At 42.7% G+C, this 27,732-nt stretch overlaps 1 protein-coding gene across 2 annotated transcripts; it reads left to right on the forward strand.

Annotated features, from left to right (window-relative positions):
* The first annotated feature begins 8,994 nt into the window (after positions 1-8,994).
* On the forward strand, positions 8,995-22,488 carry FAS (Fas cell surface death receptor). Of its 2 annotated transcripts, none has more exons than XM_032191801.1 (9): positions 8,995-9,034; positions 15,330-15,498; positions 16,091-16,222; positions 18,716-18,827; positions 19,306-19,370; positions 19,729-19,809; positions 19,953-20,014; positions 20,480-20,501; positions 21,301-22,488. In XM_032191801.1, the coding sequence occupies exons 1-9, from the start codon at positions 9,005-9,007 to the stop codon at positions 21,714-21,716; spliced, it is 1,089 nt and encodes a 362-aa protein (XP_032047692.1). In that variant the 5' UTR covers positions 8,995-9,004; the 3' UTR covers positions 21,717-22,488. The 2 variants fall into 2 exon arrangements, with proteins under 2 accessions (XP_032047692.1, XP_032047693.1); XM_032191802.1 differs by having other exon boundaries at positions 16,091-16,189.
* The last annotated feature ends 5,244 nt before the right edge of the window (positions 22,489-27,732 follow it).

Consider the following 27,732-nt stretch of genomic DNA (forward strand, 5'->3'; position numbering starts at 1 on the left):
CTCCTCTCACCGTTGGCTATGACCTTTAATACCGTTATCAGTGATCTGATCAGTAACATAACAATTATAGTTAAACAAAGTGTGGGCAAGTGTATTTACAACTAGCCACAATCTACATTTTAGATCTATAAGAAAACAAAGTCCTCCCTGTAGAAAGCTGTCTATTACATGAAGCCTTGAGAACAATCTTTGCATCTCTGACCTGTACAGAAGTGTTTCCTCTCCCCTCTATAGCATTTTTGCCGAGTGTCACTTTGGCCGATGAAAACAAGGTGCAGACAAACACACCTGGCAAAGTGGTGCCTAACTCACTGCAGGTTGCAGGAAGGACAGGACCGCACCAGTGGTCCCCTCTGCCCACAGTGCAGTGTCAGCCTGCCTCTGTCACACCTCCCTGCAGATGTCCTGGCCGCTGCTTGGGCCTGCCAGAGCATCCTGTAATCTACCACAGTGCTCCAGAAGACTGCCAGGCAGACTGTTGGTCACTTAGCCAGAAGGAACTGGTTATAAAAAACTGATGTTCATGGGCTAGCACATACAGTTTACAAACCTCTCCCCAAGAGGGACTCTCCTCAAGCCTCACAAACAGACTGAGATAGGCAAGTTTTCACCTCTGTTTTGCAGATGCATCTTATTTACGTTAGGTAGGTTCTTCTTCCTCTTTCTTGCAGACAGTCATGACAACCACAGAAAAGATAACATGCTATTTTTGTTTATTAATTGCATTTGTTTTCTGAAAGCGTGCCAGTATCTACCAGCCAAATATTCTTTGTTCCCTCTCCCACTAAATGTGTTATTACATGCCCACCTTTAACTATTTACACAAATTCTCTGTCAGATCAAAAAATATTTTGCTGGTTTCCTTTTAGGATTGTAAGAGAGACTTGGACACACATTTCTGAAACAGATATAACTGTATTTCAGGAAAAAAAAAAAAAAAAAAAAAAAAAGGATTCCACAAAGTTTTCATTCACTCCAACCCATGTCAAGGCCAGTTGCTGTTCACTGGAATCAGTTGCAAGACAGCCATCAGCCTCACGGGGGATAAATACTGAGCGGACTCAGGTATAACCTGCCCAGGTCCCAGCTGGAATCTTCTCTGACCTCAACTGCTTTCCAATCCATTTCTCAAGCAGTGTAAGAGGACAGACACTGTTCTGTATTGCCTGTACACATATAATGTGCATACACTGGTACAGATACAGCTCTGGCTGCACACAGGTCTGCGTTCCATAGACGTAAGGCTGAAACTTGCCAGACTACACTGAGGCTTTCAGGACTTCACGAATATCTCAAGTCCTTACAAGCAGAAAATGATAAAACCTGCTGCCTCATGTTCTGTTCTTCCTGTGAGTCAGCAACAGTACTAAATAAAAGACAAGCTTTTGTAAGCCGCTGTCTCAGAATCGCGGTCTCTACCATATTGTCACTCCTTTAAGCACTTCCCATATTTCTTTCTTTCAGCTCCTCGCTAGTAATTTCTTGAATAGATTTAGCAGCCATAGCTGCAAAATACTGTTGCCCACACATCTTGGAAATGCCTGGGTAGTGTTCACAGGAGGATACCAGAACTACACACGTGTTTCTCAGCATCCTAATTAGAGCCTGTCACTTATGGCACTGTACTTAGCCATCTCTGGGAATTCACTTACAAGGTCAAATTCTCATACCTCTTCAACAAAATATAAATCTTTCCTCTGCACTCCAGTTAGTCTGAATTACACAGCATGAGCACATTGCTTAATAAAAGGAGAAAATTATATAATTAGCAGGTCTACAGCACAAACACATTCTCCTTCCTGAATTGTGTATAAACAGCGTTGGTATAGTAGTGGCAGCATTAAAAACTGAGCACCACTTACACTGGAAACAGCCTGGTCTTCTCAGAAAAACAGGCTCCAGGAGAGGGGAATGAGGGACAATCACACTTGGGAAAAAGCACTTAACACCTGATTTCTTTTTCTCTACTTACAGTACAAGCTTCTGTTTCTGTGAGGGCCCAACGTTCCCCATCAGCCTGATTTTAATAATTCATAGTTATTCTTCTGCAGACCTTTTTGCCAGATCCTGTTTTTCAGGTGGGCCCTCTGAAAAGAAAACAACATGTGGGGTTTTGGACCAGATCACTCAGGAACAGCAGGACAGTAGCTGGGAGACCAAAGAACAAGCTCCATGTGTCAAAAGGCCCTCATGGCCCTGAGCAGGGACTCCTCAGGTGTGAGGTTCCAGGCAGAGCAGGCTGCCCCTTGGCGGGGCTGAGGAAGAAGGGGCTGGCAGCCAGCCCTGCCCTGCCCAAGGAGGTAAGTCCCCAGTTACTGGCATAATGTGTCTTTCCATCCGCTTTGTGCACATGCAGTGAGATCTCAGCTTCACTCGAGACAATGACAGAATTACCACTGATCTCATGTACGGCTCACCAAAGCGATTCAATGAGAACCGAGCACCCGGTCCAAAGCTTCTGCCTCAAAATGTAAGGCAACTTCCTCGCACTGTTAAAGCAGAGGGACACAAGTCCCTCTTCATTTCTCACACAGCACTGAGGAACCCGCCTCCTCTCAGCAGGCCACAAACAGAGGGGGTTCAGAGCACCCTGAACCTGGGGGAGACACACAGGGAGCCTGTGGCCTGCACTGACACCGCTCTCCTGCCCACCTGAGTGCAGAAACACCCACCCTGCTGCTCATTGCCCTCCTGGCAAGCTCCGTCCATCCACCTCTGCACGAGACATGGGCTGATGGCAGGAGGGAGGCAGCTACCATGGCGTGTGGAAAGAACGCCACTTCTGAAATGTTTGGCTTCAAAGAAGTATGCGATAAATGATTCAGCTGAAAAAGTATCTCTAACATCTTATCTGGGGACTTAACAGGATGATCTATTAGAAGCAAATGTTAGCGTACCCCTTCTTGTTATGACTGCCCCTGGAGACACACAGATTTCTTTTTTTCATTTAACTGCTGATGAGAGCCACCGACAGGCAACAACCAACTGCTTTCTCACAGAAGCATAAATCGGTCTGTACCATGTACTCATTTCGTTTGCTTCATGCTCATAAGAGCTTGACTCTGCAGCAGGCTGTGCAGCTGAGCAGGGGAGATATGACTCACTCCTGTAGCTGCACGATCTACCCAGACCTCTGGTCTGTTGGCACAGATGTGTGCTAGAAGTGGGTGAAGGCAGGGAACAGTGACAGCCCCACCACCTCCAAACCTTGCTCTTACCACAACAACACCTCTCTACAGAAATTTTGCTCTTGATCATCTACCTGAAGCAGAATCCCCACTAATAGCACACAGAGAAGTGCCAGGAGACACACACTCAGAGTGAGACCACTGCATCCTGTTCTTGTTCTGAAGACTGTTTGATATTGCAGAGGATGCCAAATTGCATCTGAGACGTTAGTGGGAGGGAAAAAGCCGTCCCTCCTCCCCACCCCCACAAAAAAAAAAAAAAAAAAAAAAAAAGATTTTCAAAGGTTAGGTGATATCAAAAACACAAGAGAGTTGGGAGTCTCAGCCACAAGGCATTGCTTTATCTCAGTGTGCTAATCTCACTTGTGTAATCTCACATCCAGAAACAGGAGCATGCCAGAACAAAGCAGCCTGACAGTCCTAAATCCCCAAAGGCATAGTACCAGTTACAGTTTCAACAGATCAACTACAGTATGCTAAGATACTTCAAAATGTTTCCTTTAGTTTCTCCTCCCCACCATCACCTTTACTAAAATCTGTTTTAGTTAACTTTAAAAATATTATGAAAATGTTTTTCTCTGAAGGGTGACTGTTTGGGTGTCACTTACTCAACATCCGAAATAAAGCCATCTGATGTGCTTGTTACTTCCATCTTCAGAGCAGCAGTTAAAAAGCAAAACTAGAGATTTCCTTCAGCTCCTGCTTACCTTTAAATTTCAGACATTTCTCTGCAGATTTTCCTCTCTCATCCTCACTACTGGGATTCAACCTTGGATTTAACTCACAGTTGCAGGAACTTAACACAACTCACAGACTAAAACAGCCGTGTTATGCCCTAGCAGTGCCTGAAGGGAAAAAGTTCAAATAGTTCCTCACTCTCCTCTGGAGAACATCTAGCCTCCCTAACACATTATCTCAAGAGCTTTTAAATTCATCTGTTACACATTTGATTGTTAGCATTTGCTTTACACTGAGTTTATTATCTTACTATATTATTTATACTAGTATTATCTTACTATAGTAATACCATCCTCAAAAAACAACTAAGAGTAGCTAACCTGAAAAAAAAAATAAAAAAAAAAAAAAAAATGAAATAAAAAAGCCAACCAGCAACCCACTGAAGCTAAGCTGTCTGCTGCAAGTTCTGGACAAAGACAGAGCCCTGCAAGACATTTCAGAGATGCATTTACAACATATCAAGTCACAAAGTTAAATTTTAAGCAAGCCAGTGTGATGTGCAAAATATTTGCTAAATTGTGCAGCTTTCAGGATCTCAGCACACACTCATAAAGCACACACACAGAGGACTGGGACAGGACAGTCCCACGGCTAAAATAAAGTCAATAATCAAGCCTAAGATAGAAATACATCTACATTTATGGTAAGGTTATGGTGATTGGCTGTGAGAGCCACCAGGCAGCCAGCCAATTTGCTTTTCCAGTCTAAGAAAATGCTCAGTTTGTTTGAAAAATGATTTTTTTTTTTTTCCAGCTGTGAAGAATGCATTAACGTCACCAAACTGGGCCTGTTAAACAAAAGCGTGGATCTAGGGTTTTGTCAAGAAGCTGAATTGCAAGAGAAAGGATGCACATTTATTTTAGCTTTCCTTTGGAGTGTCAGGAAGGGACTATTCCCAGTTTTCTATATTCACCCCCTCCAGAGGACAACTGCTAGAGGGACAAATGACTTATAAAAAGTTTCCATTTCCCCTTGGTTTTGTTCCATCAACCCTACATGCACAGAGACTCCAGATAAAGAGAGGCTCCTGAGATCTTTTGTTAAACAGAGCTGCAGCCCTGGATCTCACCTGGGTTCAATCACCTACATGCTCCATTCCAACAGTCCTACTACTGACTCTTCTATCACCTCACGGAGTTTTTCATTTTCCCCTCTCCTTTTTTTTTTTTTTTTTTTATATATATATACACTATCATTTACAGCTCTGCAGGCCCCATTATCCAATTACAATTTGCACGCCATGTGCCAGAACTCCCTGATTCATTTTGATTAACACCACGCAGCCGCAGCCTTGCAGGACACCACAGTCAGCAGCAGTGTTTGTAAACACCACTTTCCCCACTTCTACGCTGCTGCATCAGCTTCCTCTCTGTGCTGGGCCAATACAGGGCTTCTCTACCACATCACCCAACCAAGGTGCTTTCACTGCATCACTAACCCCAGTGATTATAAGTAGCACCTCAGAATGGGCCGAGAGTGACACTGAACCTTTAGAAGCAGGCTGCATCACACTGCAACAACGCAGCCAATAGCTACAGTCATTACAGAGCATCTCTGGTCCTCAAAACCACAGAACAAAGCATGCAGCTGGTGGGTGGAGCAAGGTCACCATTTTAATGTTTCAGAGATCTGAAGAGAGGTGATCCTCCCCTCTGCTCAGCACTGGAGAGGCCACACCTGGAGTACTGTGTGCCGTCCTGGGCTCCCATGTACAAGAGGGACACAGAACTTCTAGAGAGGGTCCAGCACAGAGCCACTGAGGTGTTTAAAGGCTTGGGGCATCTGTCCTGTGAGGAAAGATTATGTGAGCTGGGCCTGCTTAGCCTGGAGAAGGGGAGGTTGAGAGGGGATCTTAGCAACCTCTATAAATACCTGAGGGGACAATGTAAAGTGGATGGGGCCAAACTCTTCTCAGTGGTGCCCAGTGATAGGACAAGGGGTAATTGGACTCAATAAGAGCTGATGATTTAAGGACTGATTCCACTCAGGTCTTTTAGCAAAAGGATCATTCAATGTTTATAACAAAAATCGTGGAACCAAAAGGGTTTTGAACCAACAAAAAAGAGGAGATGGTGATTGAGTAACCCACCCACAATGCTCTATCTTGCTCTTAAACCGAAAGTCAAATCAGGTTGTTCTGAACATATACGAGGGAGGGAAGAGGCAGAACAGAAAAACAAAACAAAACAAAGTTAGAATGTGAAACAGAAGTGCTATACTTTGGGTCTGATTATTAATTTATTTTAATTAAATCCCCACCCTCCCCCACCTTTAAAATTCAGGTTACTTAGAAAACATGAATCACATAACAAAATGTTTCATTTTATTATGTCTGAAATGTATGTTCTGTATTCTCTCCTATTTTCCTCCCTTTTCATCCAAACCAAGTTGACCAAATACAAGTTTTCTCCCCTAAATTACATTTCAAGGCAAACTTACTGTCTACTGAAAGACAGAGGTATAAGTCAATATACACAAGACAAGAAAACGCAAAGTTAGCATGAGGACAATTGTATCGAGGAGTTCATAACCCTTCTCAATTTCAACAACTCCTACATTTAGCGTGTTAATGTACCCCAGTCTTCTGTGCAACAGTAATCTTCTAACATGTACTATAGGTCAAAGGATAATTTACGTTTAATGGAACCACTTCAGTTAAATTATATTACATTAATCTAAATTGCCCAATCTTAGCACAAAAGAATTGCTAAATAATCACCAACATGCAAAAACAAACCTAAACGAATCATTAAAAAAAAAAAAAAAAAATCAGTAATTTTAATTTAAAAAACCTGCAATAATTCAACAACCAAAAAAAAAAAAAAAAGTAAAAAAAAAAAAAAAGTGGTAGAAAACAAGTTAGATCTTATGCTTTTTTCCCTCTTTTATTTTCCCTCTAGAATATACACGTGGATTCAACATTTTGAATTAAGACAAATACAATACACAGGCCCCTGGGTTCCTTGATCATGTTTTATTTTACCTTAACAAATTTTCATCACCTGGAGAGACTAGTTAAGTTGGCCTTCTCAAAATACAGCAGTTTACAATGTCATAATATCCTAATGGAGTCAGTTTTTCTAGGTGCAAGTAAGTTTCTGGACAGGGACAAAACAGTTTGATGCCAATTAAGGCTTAAATATTATTTCTAGCTTAGTGACTCTCAAAGTCAGAACATTGCAGTAACATGTCCAGATGTATTCCTTAGGCATTTCTACAGCTATTTTTAACAGAATTTGCTATGATCAGTGCACATACATGGACATAGAACAACAGCAAAACCCCACACACAAATCAAAACAGCACAGTGAGTAGGCCAACAACTTCACCTTAGTTCCAAAACCTGTCATTTTCAAAGGTGGAACTGCAAAGAAACTGAAAAGTCAGCTTGATACATGTTAACTAGTCCTGGAATTTGATCTTTCCATGCCGTAATCCCTCTTTGCATATTAGAAAAGGTTCAAGGACATCTACTGGTAAGAAAAATAATGCAACATCTCCCATTCTCACTAAGAGCTTAACTGACACGTGAATCAAACTTTAGATGATGAGAGAATAAAGAAAACAGTCAAAGCTGTCACTTCTACCAGCCAAAAATGCTGCCACAACCCAAAGATGAGTGCAAAAGACGAAAGCACAACTCCTCAATGCCCACCAATATCACCTCGGAATAATTAAACAAACAAATTGCTCTCATGGTTTGTATCTATGACATCACCAAAAACCCAAACTGCTGCAGTTATCAGCCATGAGGTATGACTCCAAATCACATGCAGGCACTGTTGTTTTCGCGAGAATCTGGTGGCTTTTCAAACTTATCTCAAAGCAACCTACCAAGACAAAAATACTCCACCACAAAACAGATATACCAACGCACTCAATTGCACCTCGGGAGGTTGGGGAGGGGGGGCAGGACAGGACAGGGAAGCATGCAAAGAGTGCATGCATCCAATAGACATTTATTAACCTAATGGAAGATACCCAATAATTAGGGAAATAAAAAGACCTAGGTGTTGTTAAATACTAAGTGATGCCTGCTGAGGGCCCAGTGACGTTAGGTTTTGTTTTCAGGGCAAACCACAACCCCCTAAGTGATGAATTTGGAAACAACTCTACTGAGCTTTCTGCTGCAGCACCCATCTAGATCTGGGTGGGGCTGTTTGCAGTACCCCCTCCGCCCTCACTTGCGCACAAACTTCCATTAAAATTAACAGCCTCGGGTTCACCAGCCTTGAGCATGTACCAGTTTGGGTTTGGCCTGCAGGCACGCAACACAGGTACTGCATCAAGGACAGGTTTCTCCCCACCGTACTCCATACTGCCACGTGGGAAGGAAAAGAGCTGGTTGTTACAGGATACTCTGAAGGCATCATCTCCAACACTGGGTCACTACGGTGTCACCTCCTAGTTTTATGCGGAAGTGATTAAAAAGCCTGAAATATTTAAACCAGCCGCTGTTTTTTGATGATATATGAACTCAGCTTATCTGAAGGTAGAGTTTATCTGCAGGTAGGAGCCACACCAGCAGAAAATCCAAAGAGGTGATTCACAAACTACTGAGAAACAGTGCTTAAAATGAAAGCGCCAGCTCAGTTACAACCATGGCCTTCTCGGGGCAATGGCATCACGTGAAATATCAAGAAATGCGTCAATAACTGACAGCGCCCTGTTACTCCTAACGCTACTGAGGAGGCCAGCAAGCTACTGACACTTCAAACCACTAAAAGTTTGCAGAAAACAAAGCGGCTAAAGCTAGCTACAAAGCCGCAGCCGCCCTTTTGATGAGCTCAGCCTGCCCCAAATGCCTGCGGATTGAGGATTCCCTGCCCCAAACCCGGCGTCTCCCGCAGAGAGACAGTGCCCTCGGCGGGGGGCTGCGAGAAGGGGGCTGCCTCGGGGACCCTCACAGCGCCCAGCCCGGTCCCGGCTGCCTCCCTCAGCGGGGCAAGGACGGCGCCCGCCTCCTCCAGGCCCCTCCGCTCCCCGGCGGGCCCGCCTCGTGTTTACCAACATGGGAGGAGCCCGGCAGGAGCCGCGGCGCTTTCGCTTCGCCGGTGGCTGCGGGACGGCGCTGGGGCATGGCCCGGGGACTCCTCGCCCTGCTCCTCGTAAGTGGCCGCCGGGCAGCGGGGCGGGGACGGGGCGCTGCGGGGCGGCCGGTCGGTGGCAAGGAAACTTCTTTTAGCTGAAATCGAGGTGAATTGCTCAAGTCTGGTGGTGCGCGCGGTTGTTTTGTTTGTTTGCTTTTAATTTTACGATCCCCCGAGCTGTGCTCTCCGCTGCCGCAGCAGGAGGGCAGCGGGCGCCGTGCAGCAGCCGGGTCTGGGCGCCCTCCACCCGGGGCCGGCTGCTGAGGGCTCTCGGCCCCGAGGAGAGCCGGGCAGGGCTGGGCAGGGCCGTGCCGGCAGCCCCAAGCGAACAGCTGAGCTCTGGCCCCCTGCCAGCAGCGAGGCAGGGAGGGCTGGAGAGGCAGGCGAGGCTGAGCACGGTGAAGTGCGGGCGTTTACCGGCAGCGGGGCAGGGCCTTCCTCTCGCTCGGGACGAGGCTCGGCAGCTTCAGGGCTCGGGTCACCCGGCTGAGTTTGTTGGTTATCGCTCCCGTTGCGGAAGGCGGCTGCCAGCGAGGGAGGTAAGGAGGTGCAGCAGTACAGGTGGGTTAGAGCTCCAGGTCTAGGACCTCTAGAGCTCCAGCATCAGGGCTCCTTGGCCAAAGACCCTGGCACAGGCAGCAGAGGGTGAGCAGGGACCCTGCCCGTGGCAGCGATCCCTGTGCCATAGCAGAACCGAGCCCTGCATGTGCCTGGGGTACAGGTTGTGTCCCCAGCCTCGCTCCTTGCCTCCTCCAAGAACTTGCTGGAATTCCCACTGCAAGAGGCGTCACAGTGTGGTTACACCGCTAGTGAACAGTGGCCGCTTGGGGGGAGGCAGGTTATGTTCTGGTGGTCAGGCAGAAGTTATTCAGTGTCTCATCTGATTTGAGATGCAACCCGCCATAAACAAAGTGATTTATAAGGTTCTGCACAAAGCACCAGGGCGTAAATACAAAGAAGAATTTTCAGCTGCTGAGGGAATTGTTTATTATCTGTCCCTGTATGGGAGCAGCAAACAACTAGCAGAAGTGTCAGTCTAGTTCAGTATCTTAGAACTACTCAGAACATAAATTAAGATAAAAACACCTTCTCTTACCTACTCCCAGAAAAGGAAGATCATTCCTATTCTCACGTTCCAATTGTTTCCAAGTTTTGCTATCCTTTGGAAAGACTGCAGCTCTCCCACATGCATTCTATTGAATATATATATGTTTAACTAGTATGTTGTTCCACTACTTATAAAATCAGTAAACCTGGACAACATTTGACAACATTTGACTTGCTCACTTGATTAATCCAGAACGTGAAAGTAGATTGTTGAATTAAACCTCAATTTTGCAAGCAACTCCATAGTGCGCTGAAGTAGAAGCAGTTGCAGAGCAATACAGCAATGGCCTATATAGCTAGAGAACATCTAACTTTGCCCTGTAAAACAGGCCACAAAACCACATACCATTCAGAGACGATGGAGAGGAACAGGCCACCACAAGACTGTGAAATGTTACATAAATACTTTGTAAAGTTCTGATGGAATTATTTACAAAGCAGGCGGTCTTCTGGAAGAAGACATGCCTTTGGAAACAGGACTCCTACTTTACTATGCTGACCCTTATTTCTTATTTCCCACAGGACTAATGCACATTTTAAATGTATACACATAGGCAGCCATAAAGCCATGGGATGACCCAAGACTCGAGTGAAGAGTATAAGCACTCCAATTCTGAAAATGCTTATCTGCTCGTGTTTCCACAGTTAACTGTCTTTATACTTGAGGCAACTCACTGAGCAAAGAGAAAGAAGCTACAAGCAAATCGTATCGTGTTACAAAAGGAAAAGGGGGAAAAGTTTGTAATTTCTGTTCTGTCCATCTCTTACTCACCCTTAGCCACAATATCATCAAATTGAGGTGGAAGCTGTTAATACTGTTCCAAGTCTCTTTAATTCAATAGTATCTCTTATGTGTTTATTAGCACAGTGCTCCTAAAAACACAAAATTAAAAACAACCAACCAACCATAGTATCCTTATCCCCCATTATACTGCTGTGAATTGCATGTGAGACAGCTGAGATGTGAAATAGTAATGGACTGAATTTGGACAATTACTTTAAGACATGACAGTAACTGAGGGTTATTAGTCTTGCAGGCACTGAACCCATGAACCTCACTTGAAATTTCAGGAGGCTACGATGCTTCTATCTGTGGGGAAATACCAACTCTCATTGCTAGGCTTCAGAAAACAGAACTGCACTTAGTCCTTCTCATAAAAGACTTTAGAATGTAAAGACATACTGTTTTTAATGGCTATTTTGGTGCTAACTACCGTCTTCTGCCTTCGTGGGAGAAAAAAATAGATGGGGAAAAATTGATCCTAAAGATAGCGGAGGCAGAAATGAATGTCATACTAGAAGAACTAAGTAGAGAATCCTCTTAACTAGCAGTGTAAATTCATTTCTCTGACGAAGCCATCCTGAAAGGGGTTAGCACAAGGGAAAATAATTACATGGAAAACTGTATTAAAATTGAGCTAACTCTAGCGACCATTTGTCAAAGAAATACCAGAAGCAAATCAAAAATTAGACAACAAGTTTTTCTTAGCTCCCACTATTCAAAAGAGCAAGAAAAATCCTCCCACACCCACCTGTTTGTTTTGTGTTTTTTGTTTTTTTGTTTTTAAACCACTTAGCCCCAATGAACTAATGCACATTACCCCATATAATAAATGTTGGAGGAAAAAAAAGGCCACTGTGTGCTGAAGGCATCACCCTTCTCATCTGTAGGTGTTTATGGTTTAGAAATGGGAGAAGCAGCTGACAAAAGTCAAATGTAGAGATAACAGGAGAAAGAGAGGATTTTTTACTTAGAGGGTGAAATGTTGTAAAGCTCGCAAAAGGCCTGTATGCAAATAACATATTCACACGCTTCCAAAGTGATCTTGCAGCCCCACAAGATGAGTCTGCTGAAAGGTTTGCATCCAAGGACTTTGACCTATTATGAAGAATACTCGGATGCAGAAAGAATCTGAGGACAGAGTCCCAAAATCACGTGACTTTCAGGAAAATAAAGGTCCTGTCGCTGCCCTGGGAGCATAGATGAAGACAGGTTTTCTACATCTCCTTAGCAGATGCCTGTTGCTAATAGCATTTAAGGATGCTCTAAGAGGGAAGGAAAGGAGGGGAAAGAAAAGATAGAAATGTCTCACTCAAATGCTCAGGCATTTGAAAAGCAATGCAAAATGAGTGAAACCAAAAAAAATTGTGCCAATGTGATAATTCTTACAGATTCTGCTAAGGTTAGATATCCCTGACTGCTTCTACTCCTATGGGCTGCTCAGTTCACTCCATCTTTAGGTTTGACAACAGTTTTTAGTTTACTATGAGAAAGGTAGAACAGACCCTCTGTGAGTCATTTTGGACTGAAAACGCACAGCCTCCCTTTAAATATACTCATCATAAAAAAGTACCTATCACCCCTGCCTCTGAAAACCCCTGCAATGCTTTCCGCTAGTAGCACTTGCTGCTCAGCAACAGCAAAGAGGGGAATTGAGGTATGCTCCGGAAGCTAAATGACTACTGACTTTTTTTCCTATATGAAAGGGCAGACCAACACTTTTGTATAGCAAACTGAATGATTTTAAGAGGGTGCAAATACAGGAGGAGAAAGTTTTATTTTAAATTAGGGTATTACTTTGAAAGCTAAAATCTCCAAAAGTTTTCTTATTATTCCTTATGCAAGAAAGCACTGCAGGGAGACTTTACAAGCTGAAGTTATGTAGGCTGTTGGGGCTGCTTAAAAGTCAATTTCTGAGAAATGTTCCCCACTTCTTCTAAGTGTAGAGGTGAACTTCCTGGTACAAGTGACAGTGGAGGGCTTCCATCCAAAACAAATAAACAAACAAAAAAAACAACCACCACCACCACACTGCTTCCCTCCTAACTCTGTCAGCCTAGCTTATCAATGTAAGCTTGAGTTTTGCTCGAGGGAAGCTTGTCCATGCACGCACATGGTTGAGCAGACCCTAGAAGCAATTGTACTAAGTTTTATTCATAATAGTCATTTAGAAAGAGTGTTGTTGTTTTTTCTTTAATTTTATCCTCTTTCCCACACAATTCTCTATACATTTTCCTTACACTAGCATAGCTCCGAGTCTCCTCTTTACTCCCCAAAAGCCACAGGTGCTGCTTCACAGCTCTGATGTGGGAGACGCGTGTGCCAGAGCAGGGTGGGTAGCTCCCCAGTGGGCACAGAGCTTGGCCAGGTGCAAGGGCAGATGAGGAGGAAGGAACCAGCCTAGTGCTGCGGCAGGGTAAAGGGTGGCAAGAAGTGGGCAGGCACCTCCGAGTGCTGGCTGTGTGCTCGGGAGCAGGTCGGTGCTGTGCCACTTGTCCCCGCTGAGTCACAGTTCCTCCATCAGAGGGGAGAGACCGAGCAGTCATTTCCCCACCGACTTCCTTATGCTGTGAGTGCTGCTCACATCTGCCCTCCACATGCCCCAGCCACGCACCTGCACGTGGGGCGGAAAGCCTGGCACCATCGGGCTTTCTGGGGCTGTGATGGCTGCCTTGGGGTTGCCAGAGCCACCGGCCCTGGCCTCTCCACCCTGTTTCCAGACCCTCACTCCAGTCGGGGTGTCACAATGCACCTGGTTCAGCTCGAGAGACAGTGCAACCATCCCCTCCCATCCCTACATGTGGTGGAGGAGCAGAGGCGAGGGGCTTCACCCTCATCCAGGGAAAGCCAAGCTAGGCTGGATGGCAGCCGCCCCGCAGGGCTGCCGTCCAGGCCTGGCTCCCAGAGGTGGTGTGCAGCTGGAAATACAACCCTCTCTTTTTTCAGCAAGTTCCGATAACTACAAGAGTTTTCTACATCGAGCTACAGTTACAGCGGGCATCCAAACAGTTTCACACAACTTCATGAAGACTGAATGAACCAGCCATTAAATATCACCCTCTGTCAGGGAAAATAAGTTATTAAAAGTCTAACAGTAAAAATAACCAGTTTTCAAACCAGGAGAAAGTTGCTTAAATATGTATATAGCATGTCCTTTGCTGTCAGCATTAATAAACACAATCAAGTTTGTATTAAGCTGCAAGTCAAATGTAAGCTAACCATTCAGAATTAACCTCTTTCATATAGTCAATTATTCAAGTTAAGGTATCTTGCATACTGATTTAAAATGCAAGCAAATGTGTGATTAGCAGGACTTCTGTAGCCCATCCACTGTGCCATGGGTATGAGGACTACACATTTTATTGTGTCTCGTTACCCTCTAATCCCTTTCTGAAAAAAGGGACTCTATCCCTCTCCTTCATAACTGGCCTGTTCTTTCATTTTGCCAAGGACAATAGCACTGGTCCTTTTGTTTCCAGGCATTATTTTCCCCTTCCCCTCATAATTTATATTTTTATGTCTATTGTGAATTAGGAAACAGTATTCTGTAATTAAAGGAGGAGCAAGAACAGCAAATATAGAGCGTAAGTTTGCAGTTAAGACTGAGAACACTTCAAGACAAGGACTGTCTTATTTTTTTTTCCTGTTACAACTCCACACAGATAGTATCAGAAAAATAAAAAGGTCAAAATGTTCAAATCAGTCCATAATATCAGCAGAAACTGGGCTAACTAAAGGCAAGTTTTCATTTAACTCTCCTGCATAATAGTATTTCTGGGATGGAACCTAGTTCTCCAGCCAACGAGCTGTCAGCTCATTACATAGCTGTGCTATGTAGACAGGAGACATGTCATACTTAGCGCATGCAAGTCATCTACAGAATGTCCCACAAACTATTGTGAAGAGTAAGGTAAATCATGGTAGATCCATCCTTCTCTTTCCCTCTTTACACCCAAAAGAGAAAAAGGAATGGTTTGGCCTCTCTCTGGTACACAGTACTTTTTTTTTTTTTTTTTTTTTTTATACTATGAAGAGAGGGGACAGTGATTGCTAGTAAAGTTACTATTGACTAGTAAAATAGGAGAAAAAAGCATCATACAATTTAACTTGAGAATGCATTCAAAGAAATGGAAGAGCAGCATAAATTAGTTTGGAAGACGAATTATATTCTTTTAGGACTATATAGGCATCATCTGCTAAGGAAAAAAATAATTGAATTGGAAAACAAAGTGAGAATGAGAACTTCAGTAGGGGGTGAATATGAATATTTTAATGTAATATTCATTTTTATTAATATTTTATGTAATATTTCTATGAATATTTTTAGTAACGGAATGACAATGCTGATGTAGCTCTGTGCTAGTAGTAACATGCATCTACAGTCCTTGACAGTTTCTTGTATAATTTGATGTTCTTCTCTCCTAGGTGGCTGTCTTAATTATTGAAGCAGAGTGTAAAAGTGATACTGAACATCCCATACACGTAGCATACAATAGATCTATTACAAGAAAGAGGATCATTGCTAAAAGGGAAATTAAATGTACTGAGGATGAGTACAATTTAAATGGTCAGTGTTGCAAGAAATGCGAACCTGGTGAGTATGGCGACTTTTCAAGACAGCCTTTAAAAGTGGAAACCACAACATGCACAACTGCTTTTTGCTGAGATAGCTACATGGCATGCTGTGGCTTTCTGGTTGCAGTGCTTCTGTCTAACCATATCTTTCTCTATTACAGGACATCAGACGCTTCAAAAGTATTTCTTGAGCTCAGTGCACCAGTAACTTCTCACCACAGATAGCAGTTCACACATTACATGCTCATGACAGAAAAAAAAAAAAATCCTATATTACTTAATACAGCTTTCAAAAAGTTTTTAAAAGTGCAAACACAGGGTTTTGCCAACAAGATACTCCATGCTTTCATGGGTTTTTGAGTTTTACACATTCAGTTTTGTTTGGTGTGTTCTCCTCCAGTAATACATTGGAGGAAGAGGAAAGGATAATCAGAACTTGATGTATACTACCATCCTGAAGAACACATATGTATGCATAAAGAATATGGATTCTGTTTGTATTTGTAAATCAAAAGGTATTAGGGATTAAAACTAAAACCTGGTAGAGGTCTTACAGCTGATGGCTTTTGTCCAAAGGTATAAATCTTATTCGTGTTTCTCTGTCTCTACAGGTTACATTAAAAATATTGACTGTCCAACAAACGTTGGAGAACACTGTGTATCATGTAAACCTGGAGAGTACATGGATCATGCCAATACTGAGGACAAGTGTAAGAGATGTGCTTTATGTGACAGCGAGCTTGGTATGTTTATAGAAATAGCAGCGAGTCTTACATGAGACAAGATTGAACTGAAAAGTCTCTGTAATTCACGAGCAATGGATATCATGCAGATTAAATTGTTTTAGTAGTAAGATATGGAGGACTTTATTACAAAGTCATACGTTTATCCTCTAGTTTCTTTTTGTTAAGTACAAAAAAGGATGAAGAACAAGCTATGTTGGTCTATTATTTCTCCTTATATCTGCCTTTGCTCAGCTAGGAAACGTTTGGAGAGTAATATCCCACCTCTTTCCACACTTGCCTCTACGGCACCTTTCTTTACTTTGCACAGAGGCAGATAACCCACCTGTTCCAAGATACTCTGATGTTGCTAGTTGGATTTACAGTAGTTAATGCTTCTTCACCAGCCTCAATTTTGGATTATGATATGTTCCTGTCAGATTATCTCACAAGCACTGTAATATTTTAGGAGTTATATTGAAGGACCCTACAGATAATGCATTTATTTGGTATGCAGTAGCCTACTCGTGGCCAGCATGACAAGTAGCATCTCTCAGTAAGTTCACTGATAACGCAGTTGGAAAAAAAGAAAAAGACAGGATTCTACACCTTATTTTCTTTATCAGTCCTGAGGATACCAATAGCTTGTAAGTTCTGAGATCTTGTGTTCCCAAAAGTCTCTTTTTGTCCTCACACACCCTCATTAGGAACATAACTTGATCTAACAAAAGATGTTAGTTCTTCTGAAAAATTTGTCTTACTAGATAGTTTTCAAAGTTATGGTGGAGATGTGAACTAGGACATAAGAATCAGCTTTGTTTTCCCAAAGACATTCAGCTTTGAACACGGGCTTTTCAGACCTTATACAGACTGGTTAGGGTCAGTGAAGGAAAGCTTGCTCTCTCTTGTTCATCCTCTATTTAAAAGAAAAAGGGTGTTGTAAGAAGCAGAGAAAGGAGCATTCCCAGTGATCTCTTTTGTATTCTCTCAAGTAATAGATAATATCTAAAATTTCTGGAGCTGACAGGGTGGTGTTTTTTGATATATCCAGTGTGCTTTGTGGGATATAGGATCAAATCACGAAATTATAAGGCATGTGGCGTGCCTTAGTGGGTCAGGCCAGTGGTCCCACCATCCCAGTATTTGGTGAGCAAGAGATTCTATTTAAAGAAAAAAAAAATACACCCACAAACCTAATTTCTGTGTTCTGTTCCCTGCAAAGTCTCCTAGCATCCACATTTATGGGAGGGAACATTAGAAAGTTCACCTCCACATAGTCAATTAAAATCCATTTATGAGCCCTTTGTGCCTGTTGGGGGACACCAGATTCCAGGAATTCACTATCCAATGCATAAATACCCAGCATAGATTTTTTTTTTTTTTTATTTTAAAACCATTAAACTGATCTCCTACCAGTTTCACCAGGTGTCCTGTAGTTCTAGTATAGCTGGACTTGCAGAATGATAGTTCTTCATTCTTCATATCCAAAATACAGTTTCGTAACCAGAGAGACAGCTCTTAACTCCAGTATGGTTGTTCTCAGAACACCTTTAGGAATATAAAGTTAACTTTATATGTAGTTAGCTTTACATTAGCTACTATAACAAGCATTTTTAGATGGGTAATGAAGATTACTATAGTGAAACAATTCAGTTTATGTACAGTGCCACAAAGGAAGCTAGTTAGTACGAAACTAATTAGAATTAGTTAAAGCTAATGGGATGACTATTTTGTATGGGATAATGTGAGTAATGCTGTTGAAGAGAAGTTAGTAGAAAATATTAGGCAGGAGGAAGAGAACCCTTCTTAGGATCATTCATGTTTGGTATTTTCATGAATGGCATCAGCACTGGTTTAGCAGTGGATTTAACCAAATTTTTGAGAGAATTCATTTTTCTGTTACAGCAGGTCACTGAATGTGCTAACTCAAAAAATCCCTTCTGGTCCTATATACCAATGAAAATAGCTTTCATAGTAGATAAGTCTACTTACAGAAATTCTTTATGCAGAAATATTTTTTTCTTAAACAGTGATCTCTTTCTCATATACATTGAGGACAGGAGAAAATTAATATACTTGTTTTAATATTTCCTATTGAGGGTTCTCAGGAAGAGATAAAAACTTGCTATCTGTCAGGGGGAGTAAAGTAATTGTCTCAGATGTAAAGCTGAGAGATGGGGTACACGATCTTTTGTGGTCCCTTCTTTATACTTGTGAGAAAAAGAAGCTGACAAGCTTGTAAGTGCCAAACGAGTCCTCTAGCAAGTACTTTGTTGTGTGTGGTTTTTTTTTTTTTTTTTTTTTTTTTTTTGAGATACCGGCCAGCAGAGGTCTCTCTCTGCCACCCTTGTGTTTCCAGTACTCCCACAGCAAGGTTCCTTATAAAAGCTACATTCTACTTACTAAGGGTTACCAGTACCAGCAGTGGTAGAGCTAAAAACACACAGGTCTGACAAGAGCTTGTGAGCAGAGGCCTATTTTTTCAAACTAACAAACTTTAAGAATTCGTTTTAGGTTTTAAGGTTGAAAAGGATTGTAACACAAAACAGAACACAAAATGCGTCTGTGCGGAGAACTATTTTTGCAGTTCTGTACCATGTACTACACATTGCGAGCCATGTACCATGTAAGTTTATGCTTTCATTGTTAAATATAACAGTGATAATATATTATCACACTTATTTCCAGACAGCTTCAAGACTGGGGCTAAGATAATGTTAACCTGAGGGAAAATATACTAGTTTTCCTTTGCACTTAGCTTGTTCAGCTGGCTTAACTCAGTCAAAATAACTTGCATGCAAGCAAGCTTTCCAAAGGCATGCCTAAAAGTCTGTTTACATCCAGCAACTCTATATAGCATTTTCAAAATAATTTAATGTAGTGTATAAGCTTTCCTATTGCCTTTTTGTGATCTCCTGTTACATCTAGAAAATCATTTACACACTTTTTGCCCCACACTATTTTCATACCTGTTAAGTTCTATACTCTAACATTCTGTTATAGGACTCCTTTAGCCAACAAAAAGCATTAGAGGATTTTTATTTGCTCTCTTGACACTTTATAAAGAGAGAAACAAACCCCACAATAACTCATCTTTTCTGCAGATGTGAAAGTGCCCCAGTTGAAGAAAAATGTACTCCAACTTCAGACGCTGTGTGCGGAGTGGAAGGTACCATTTTAGACCCTAGCATGGTCTAGCATCTGCTGCATTTTGAGAGGCTATTGCAATTGTCATGTTTTACACAATGACCCATAGTGATTCCTGACTGCTAAGGGGATTTGTATCTGCTGGGCCCTGTACTGACCTATGAAGCACAATTGCCCTTTTCTTCTGATCACAGTAGAGATACAGGAGCTATTACTCCTTTCTGGGGTTGACTCACAATAGTCAAGACTTTAACAAAGTGCCATCAGCAGTCAACAGAAGGGCCTCTACAGTCTGATGCAATCTTGTTAAAAAAAATAGTGTATTGCTGTATTGTGTTTCTTGGCTTAGCTTTCATGTAACGTTTCCAATGTTCCAACAGGAATGCCATCATGGGGCATTGCAGCTGCGGTCATATCTGTGATATTATTATTAGTAGGATCTGGAGCACTATTAATATTCTGTAAGTGATTCCCCTTTTCGTTATACCTAACATACTCTGAATAAGATATTCAGCTGCTTACTCAGATGTAATTTTATATTCTTGGAGTCCAGAGGAATAAAGTGACCTGGATTTTAAGAGTGTTTTGTGTTTTTCTGTTTCAGGCAAGAGAAAACGTAAGGGTATTACTTGCCTGGAGAACCCAGGTGAAACACACCCTGAAACAGTAAGTGGTATTGCTTAGACCAGATAAAACTCAGCTTGATGCAAGGGAACTTTGTTCCATTTAAATTACCCTGGTACTGCCTGAGCACATGCATGCCTCTCTTCTATGAGATCAATGAATCATAAGGAATCTCAGGAGAAGTAAGAGAAATTCTGGGTTATTTCTTCAGGGTTTGTCATTGTGCTCAGTTACATGACCAAGATGAAAACCTTACAAAGCATCATACCTCCACTGATCTAGGGTACCTGCTCCCCATGTGTATTTTTAGGCAATAGCAATTGTGAGGTGATTCTCCAAGCTTACCCAAGTCAAAATGTGTCCAGTCTGATTCCCTAGCTCATAGAATAGGGGAATCATCAAGAAAACTGTGTCATGACATCTGTTTATCCATGTTTATCTGTTCATACATGGTTGGTACTTAACAAAAACGTCACGTACTCATTTCTTGCTTTCCTCTCTTTTCAGATTATACCACTTGTATATACAGGTAAGAGACAAGTAATTTTTCAAAATTTAGTAGAATAAAAAAAAAATACAAACATGTAAATCCTACTCTAAAGAAAGGGTATTTTTGTGTAGACTATGCCACTTCCTAGAGCTGTGACTCAGCACAACATTGAACACTTATTAAAGAAGTGCCAGCTTATAATGTGCTTATTAAGGCACACCTTTTGCCTCAGGTCTGTTGTATAAGAAGCAACTACTAATTGACAATAGGTGGATTTCTTTTCTGCTTACAGCACAGACAACAGGAGGCAGCAAGCTGGATTTCTAAAACCATGGATAATTTTAATAATGGAGTAGCCCTACAGCCAGCAGTAGAATCACAAAAACACAATCCTACCTTATGATCAAGGGCAAAACCACTGTGGTAACACCCCATAGGAAGAGAATACAAACTCCAAGGCTATTATCACAAAAAAACTGTCCCATTCCAGGACATTTCCCAATACTATTTAGAGCAAAACAGGTACAGGAGTCATGACCAGGCTTGGATGATAGAGAGGAATGAAGAGGTTACAGAAGGAATTTAGTTCTTTTTAAGATGCTAGAAAGCAAGATGGTTACAACCCTGGATATTTCAATTATCTTCATTTGGTAGGAATGTGTAAAATCAGACCTGAAATATATTGCAAAATCACACATAAAACATACAGAGTCATGAATACCTGAAACTTGGCCTGTTTTGTATAGAAAAAGTATCAGCTCTAAGCATAGGTGCTTAAACAAGCAAAGAACAGTAAGATTTCAGTGCTAAGAGCATTCATTTCCTTTTATGCTTCTAGATGTTGACCTGAGCAGCCATATCCCCATTATTGTGGAGGAGATGACACTCCCACAAGTCAAGAAGTTTGTCCGTTATCGCCAAATATCAGATCCTGTCATTGATCAAGTTTTGCAGGACAACATTAATGATGCATCTGAACAGAAGATTAAGCTGTTTCAAGCCTGGTATCAAAGTCATGGGATGAAAGGAGCCTATGGAACCCTACTAAGCAGCCTGAGAACGTTAAAAATGTGTGCTGTAGCTGATAAAATTGAGGAAAAGCTGAAGACAGTTGTTTCTAGCAATCAGGAAGGCGGACAATCTTATAATGATAATATTGAGCAAAGCAAAGCCTGTAATCAGGAAGATGAGAAATCCTATCATGATAATGCTGAGCTAAGTAAAACCTATTCTGATAGTTTGGAGGAGACATAGCATGGAGTCATTTGAAAATTATTTCTGACTGAAGTAGTATTTTTTAAGTACTACAGCTAACAAACCTTTTAAATGCCATTTTTGTTGGCAGCTGTGAAAGTTTCAAGGTAGTTATAATACAAACAAGGAATAATTATTATTTTCGTGGAGGTATGTTTCCTTTAAAAGAGTCTTACCTGTTGATTTTGATTGTTAAGAACTGGGAGGATAAGTTTTCTGGCTTAGTTAATAACAGTAGCAATCAAAGATTTCTACTATAGGACTTGCTACAAAAAGAAAATACTAGTCATTGGCAGAAAGGTTTAGTCCAAATGCATGGTCCTGCATACAAATCAATGGATTTTTTACATTAAAGTTCTGGAAAGTTGCGTTTTTGAAGGTAAAAACTCCAGTGTTAAGAGTTTATGCAATGTACGATGTAGTATTAATATATAATCACATTTTGCCCTGTTGTAAATGTGATTTCTTCTTTGTGCGAAAGCACCTGTGTGTGTATATTTATATTAGTTTTCTGTGTCAAATCCCCCAGTGTTAAGTAAAAGTATTATTTCCCTTATTATCTGCACTGACTTCAAGCCTATTTTGATGTTAAAACCCTTGAAGGAAGCAGGAGCTGGTGTAGCAAAACAAAAACATAGATTTTTGAAGGCAACCTACACCAGCTGTAAAAGTCTCCAGACCCAATCATGCAACAGCCAACGTTATCTTTTCTAATGCAGGAACTGGTACAATGAAAATACCATTAATAAAATAAATAAATCCAAGTAGCACATGACTTCTCTTTTCCTTCTTACAAGATAATCTATACATATCATCTTTAAGTTTTATTTTATTCAAATCAGTAAATCACAAAAAGGGAGATCATTCTCCTGGGGAAGAAGGAAAAAAACAAACAAACAAAACAAAACAAAAAAAAGCAAACAAAAAAACAACAGAACAACATACCTGTCTTTCATCACAGATCTCAAGAGGGCTCCTCAATTCAAAGACTAGCAGTACTGAGCTACTTTGTAGGTAAAGCCTTTCCTGCTCCCACACCAATTCATGCAAAGTCTCACAAAACCTTTTGGCAGAAAAGAAGACCGTCCTAGAACAATCTGATTTTTTTTTTTTTTCTAGATCCACCTGTTAACAGGATAACCTTTTTCTTTGGCTCTTCCATCCATTCCCTAGGAGGGAATCTCCAGTTAAGTGCCAAGCATCAGCCAAAACACAAGAAGACCTGCCTGAGGCTGCTCCTCGCTGAGCAAGTGTTGTCAGCTGGAGTGTGTGGACAAGTCCAATTGCTGCCACCTGGCCCCAGGGTGTGGAAAGGCCAGGACAGACATGCCAGCAGGTGCTTGGAATCAACCCCAGGGCAATGCTGCGTGTCCACAGCTGCAGCAGGGCTGCTCCTAGAGGTCATGCTGCTGGCAGGAGCAATGTGCCTGCCAGGGCAGCACCCGGCCCTTGAAAATAGATGGAAATGCAGCCACAGTTCTGTGTGTTGTACTAAGTTGAAATGAAAAGCAGGGTTTACATTAGTAGCTTCAAAAACTGTTAGACTTTTATAGACTTGTGGACTGTGCGAAAGCCACTGAGCCTATTCTGTTGCCAAGCCATGACCTGGTTCAGGATGCACAGCTCTTCCTCAGTTCTCAAACACCAGATAGATGCTAAGTGCTTGGAAAAACCTTCTCGCCAGCTTTGCAGCCTCTTGCTTCTAATCTTTCTGCATTTTCTACATGACCTAACAAATTAACATTACACTGATTTGCTGGCTATGCTGCCAAAATCCCCACACTGTGCTGCTTTTCAAAGGAGAACATTCAGGCAGCTGTAGCTGGACAGTTTAATATCTATGCACCTGAGTTGGGCATCTATGGACTAACTGCAGAAGCTGATTAAGGCACAGCATTGTGCCTTGTGATCTGACATGCTGGGACAGCGTGCTGCTCGCTGCTGTCTTTTGGCCAGACTCCACATATACAGCAATAAATTATTGTGACAGAATAAAATGTCTGCCTTTTGGCAAAGCAGCACAGCACTGGCGTAGGCTGTGCCATATTGGCTTCCTCAGCTGTGGTTGTGCAGAAATACAGCTGAGAAGGGAAGGAAGGAAGGCTCCATTCTCTCACAGCCCCTGGTAGACAGACTGCTCCCTGCACTATGTCCCACCTAGGAAGGCATAAATGTCACTTAAAGGTATGTTGGCATTTGCTTGACGTGAGCATTGGGTTTTCTTGGCATCTGGCTTCATCCCTTATAGCGAGGGATCTGGCCACCAGAAACCAAGGTTGTTAGGACTTCCATGTCAGTAAATGTAACTGGGCTGAACAAGACAAATCTCAAAATGGATGCAGCAAATCTCATAAGTTTGTGGTAGTGAAATAAAACATGAATTTTTTGTTTCAACACACTGGAATTCCCCAACCTCAGTACAATGAGGATGGATAAAAAAAATAAAAATAAAAGTCCCTGAGCAATGAGTCATTTTCTCCTTAGGAGACCTCTGTAAGACTGAACCCCAGCTGCCATGAAGTCTAGTGGTTAGCATACATTGCTTTTTTTTTTTTTCTTAACCAGAACATTGTGCAACAAATAAAATGACTGATGATGCTGTGCAGCTGGTTTTTCAAAGCAGTGTGTATGGTCTATGTTGTGGTACAAAGCCATCTGATCGAGCTCAAAGTAACTGTACCAGAAGCAATTTAGTTCTGCTGAGGCATGTTAGCACACCCAGATTTCCATTTCCTCCTGCTTCTGGCCTCAAACTTGGGCTGCACAGGGAAATAATTCTGAGCAGGTTATGTTAGCAGTTTCACCTTTTGCTCTCACCGTTCCCTCTCAGAAAGTGCATGGAGTGCCATGCTGCTGAGAAGGCTGCTGCCACCTTAGGTGCCTGCTGAAACCTTTCTGGTATCTTTACCCCATGCCCTGCAATCTCCATACTTTCAGGGCATACAATGACTAAATGACTAGCCTCTTTCTCCCCAGTGACAAGGCTGGGTAAGCAGACGGCCATGTAAAGTAACTCTTTTCTCAGCCTTAGGTAGGATAACAAAAACAAAAACAAGAAAGAGAAAAAGAAAGCAACAGAAATGTCTTTGAAACTAATGAAACTCTCCTACTCTATGGAATCCCAGCATCAGAAAAGCAAATGGAAACTGAAACAAAAACTTGTCCAGGGAATGAGTTGACACATTTTTGAAAAGCAGATTTGAAAGGGGAAGCTCTGTCTTCAGGAAATGAAAACTGTGCTAAACACTTGCATTATGACTTAAAGAGGAAAAAAGAAAAAAAGAAAAAAAGAAAAAAAAAAAAAAAAAAAAAGAACATTTGTTATTTTAAAATAGCAGCAACAGAGGAACAGTATCATAGGAATAAAAGGCCTGAGGGATAATCTAGGTTCAGTCCCCTGCAGACTGTAAATGACCATACAAGAGCCAGGGTTGCTCAGAAGCCCCACATGCTCCTTCTCTGTGTGCACCCACCCCATCCTCACCCACACTGTGAACCACAGAATAGCTCCTGCAAGCAAGCCTGGCACCTGCAAGAGGACAGCAACCAGATCACTATGGCAGTGTGACAGACACCAGGGGAAGGCATGAGAGGTCCAAGACAGTTCCATTCGCAGTACTGCTACGCTGTGAAACTGCTAAAGTTGTACTGCAAGCTGCCAGTTCATGAAAAGGCATTGCTGAGAAGTGAAGAGCAGAGCACAAACAATCCAAAATGTGTCTTTGCAGACAGCATGACAAGCATATTAAAGCATGAGAGAGCTGTAGGCTTATTTCCTGTATGGAGAGGAGGGAAGGAAAACAATACAAACAAATCTGTGAGAAAAACAAAACTGTATTGGGAAAAGTCCCTGAGTTGGACAGATTTCTTTTTTGAGGGAAGATACAACCTCAAAACTCACATCCCTCTCTTACTGTTTGTCAATACTCTGATTTTGGACTTGAAAGGGAAGCTTACATTCCTGCTATCCCACTGCTACCGAGACGAAAAATGCCCTCTGTGCATATCTAGCCTCCAGTACAAAGCTGTGGTTGAGGATTAAAAGGGATGTGGGAACAATGACAAAACTTAATGTACAAGCAGTATTTTCTGGAGAGCTTTTCCGTGGTTTTAGTTCATTTCCAAGCTGCAAACATGACTTTTAAGGCAGACAGTGCTAGAGGGCCCTTTCCCATAGCCTAAACAGAGGTCTTGCTCCTCCTGTAGCCAGCAACTGTGACAACGTGCTATTTTTCATTGCAGACAACCAGCAAAAAAATGTCTGTGATTGCAGGCATCCTGAAAAGAGGGTCCTAAACAAACACGGGAGGAGGAAGTGATGGAAAGCCATGGCAGGAGGGAGCTGAAGGTGCAGTCCCTGGAGGGCCAGCATGCAGCCTCCCCTCTGCCGCTGCACCTTGGCAATCGGTGCGTTTGTCAGATGTGAATATCTCAGGTTTTACCTTCCCATTTTCCTGGTCCTTCCTGCATGCTATGCCAATATCCCTCTCCGAACATACTCCTGGGATAGCTGAAACTGTCAGAAATATATTATGCCCCCCCGGCTTGCTCGGACGCACCATCCTGCCAGCACCCCCGCTGTTCTGACCGGGACTGCGACTGTCACAGCAGTCGGTGGGGGAGGGTGGCTGCGATCCGGGCCGATCTCAAAGGGGCTGGAGGCATTAAAACCGCATTAAAAGGGCAAGTTTCTGCCCGGTATGTGTGTGTCCGCGTTACTGGCGGTGCAGGGCCACCAGTGCCCAGCAGGCGGCAGCCGGCCCCCGCACAGCCCACGCGTGTCCCCTGCTGCTGGGCTCGGCCCCACGGGCTGTTCCCCACGGAGGGGACAGAAGGGACTCGGTCCTGGAGCCTTGTCCAGGCAGGGCAGAGCCTGCTCCAGCTCCTCCTGAAGATACCTCCACGGAGGTGATGTCCAGGAGCTCCTGCAAGGCTCTGAGGAGGAGCACAGCCTGCCTCAGCCTGCCAGGGGCAAGGGGCTGCAGAGGGGCCCACGCTGCTGGGTCCAGCTCTGCAGCAGCACAGCCAATGACCTGGCACCACCGGCTTTAAGCTTAATAACACATGGAAAAAAGCTGTAACGACGAAACATCCGGGCTGGAAGTCTGGAACTGGCAGCGCTACTGACGTACGTGCGGCATGAACGTGCTACCTGTGCCAGCGTGAACGTGCGGTGCAGCGGGACTCAGAAACGCTCCCACAACACTTGACCATGGCTTACCCAAGTGCCAAGATGCTACTCACACAGATAAGTGGCTGAAAAAAGCCAAGGAAAGGCGGGATGGCCGGCCTGAAAGTTGGCCCCATAAGGGCAGTCTCTTGTGTCACTGTAACCGAGTGCCAGCACCGCTGGTGTGGACGGGGTAGAAGGGTGGGTGGTGACAGCTCAGAGGCTTCCTGGAGAAACTGGCTGATGAATGATGCACTTAATTGCTCCAACATGCTGTTGTAAATGGTCTTGTCTTCTTTCTCTTCCAGACTTGTAAGGTAGCCTATCATTTTGAATAAATATACATTAAATGCAGTTTTAACTTCTGTTCTAGCTATAGAAACTTTGGGAATAACAACCGCAGGGACCCTGCTGCCAAGATTTTTTTATATATTACAGGATCTGTGGCTGTTGCTTCAATCATAAAAACTGGAACAATCGTGACTGCTTAAAAATACACAGTTCTGTACCATGGAGACATCAGAGCTTGCAAAATACTCCAGGTATTATGCTTTTTGTTGACTCTATTTATGTGCATTGAGCAAGCAAGCTCTATCTTGCATGCAAGGTACAGAGCTCCCTCACTGAGACATTTTTTCCTGAGAAAGGGCCTTCTTCAGGAGCTTTGTTCAGATCTCCCTCCAGCACCCAAAAGCCTTTCCCTGACTTCAGGCATGCTGGTGTAAGGAACTTCCATCGAACAGGGAAAGAAATGAGCAGCATTAGTCAGGGCAATTTAAATAATAGGTTATGTGGGCAGGTATTCTTAGGCACCCTTTGAGGAGGCATGTGTGAAGTGATTTGTGG

The sequence above is a fragment of the Aythya fuligula genome, chromosome 7 (assembly GCF_009819795.1).
Source record: "Aythya fuligula isolate bAytFul2 chromosome 7, bAytFul2.pri, whole genome shotgun sequence".
NCBI lineage: Eukaryota > Metazoa > Chordata > Aves > Anseriformes > Anatidae > Aythya > Aythya fuligula.

Bases quoted from the DNA above. Each gene is read 5' to 3' on its own strand.
- FAS (XM_032191801.1), top strand. From the start codon at position 9,005: ATGGCCCGGGGACTCCTCGCCCTGCTCCTC. The intron at 9,035-15,329 runs GTAAGTGGCCGC...CTTCTCTCCTAG, and splicing joins GACTCCTCGCCCTGCTCCTC to GTGGCTGTCTTAATTATTGA. The intron at 15,499-16,090 runs GTGAGTATGGCG...CTGTCTCTACAG, and splicing joins TTGCAAGAAATGCGAACCTG to GTTACATTAAAAATATTGAC.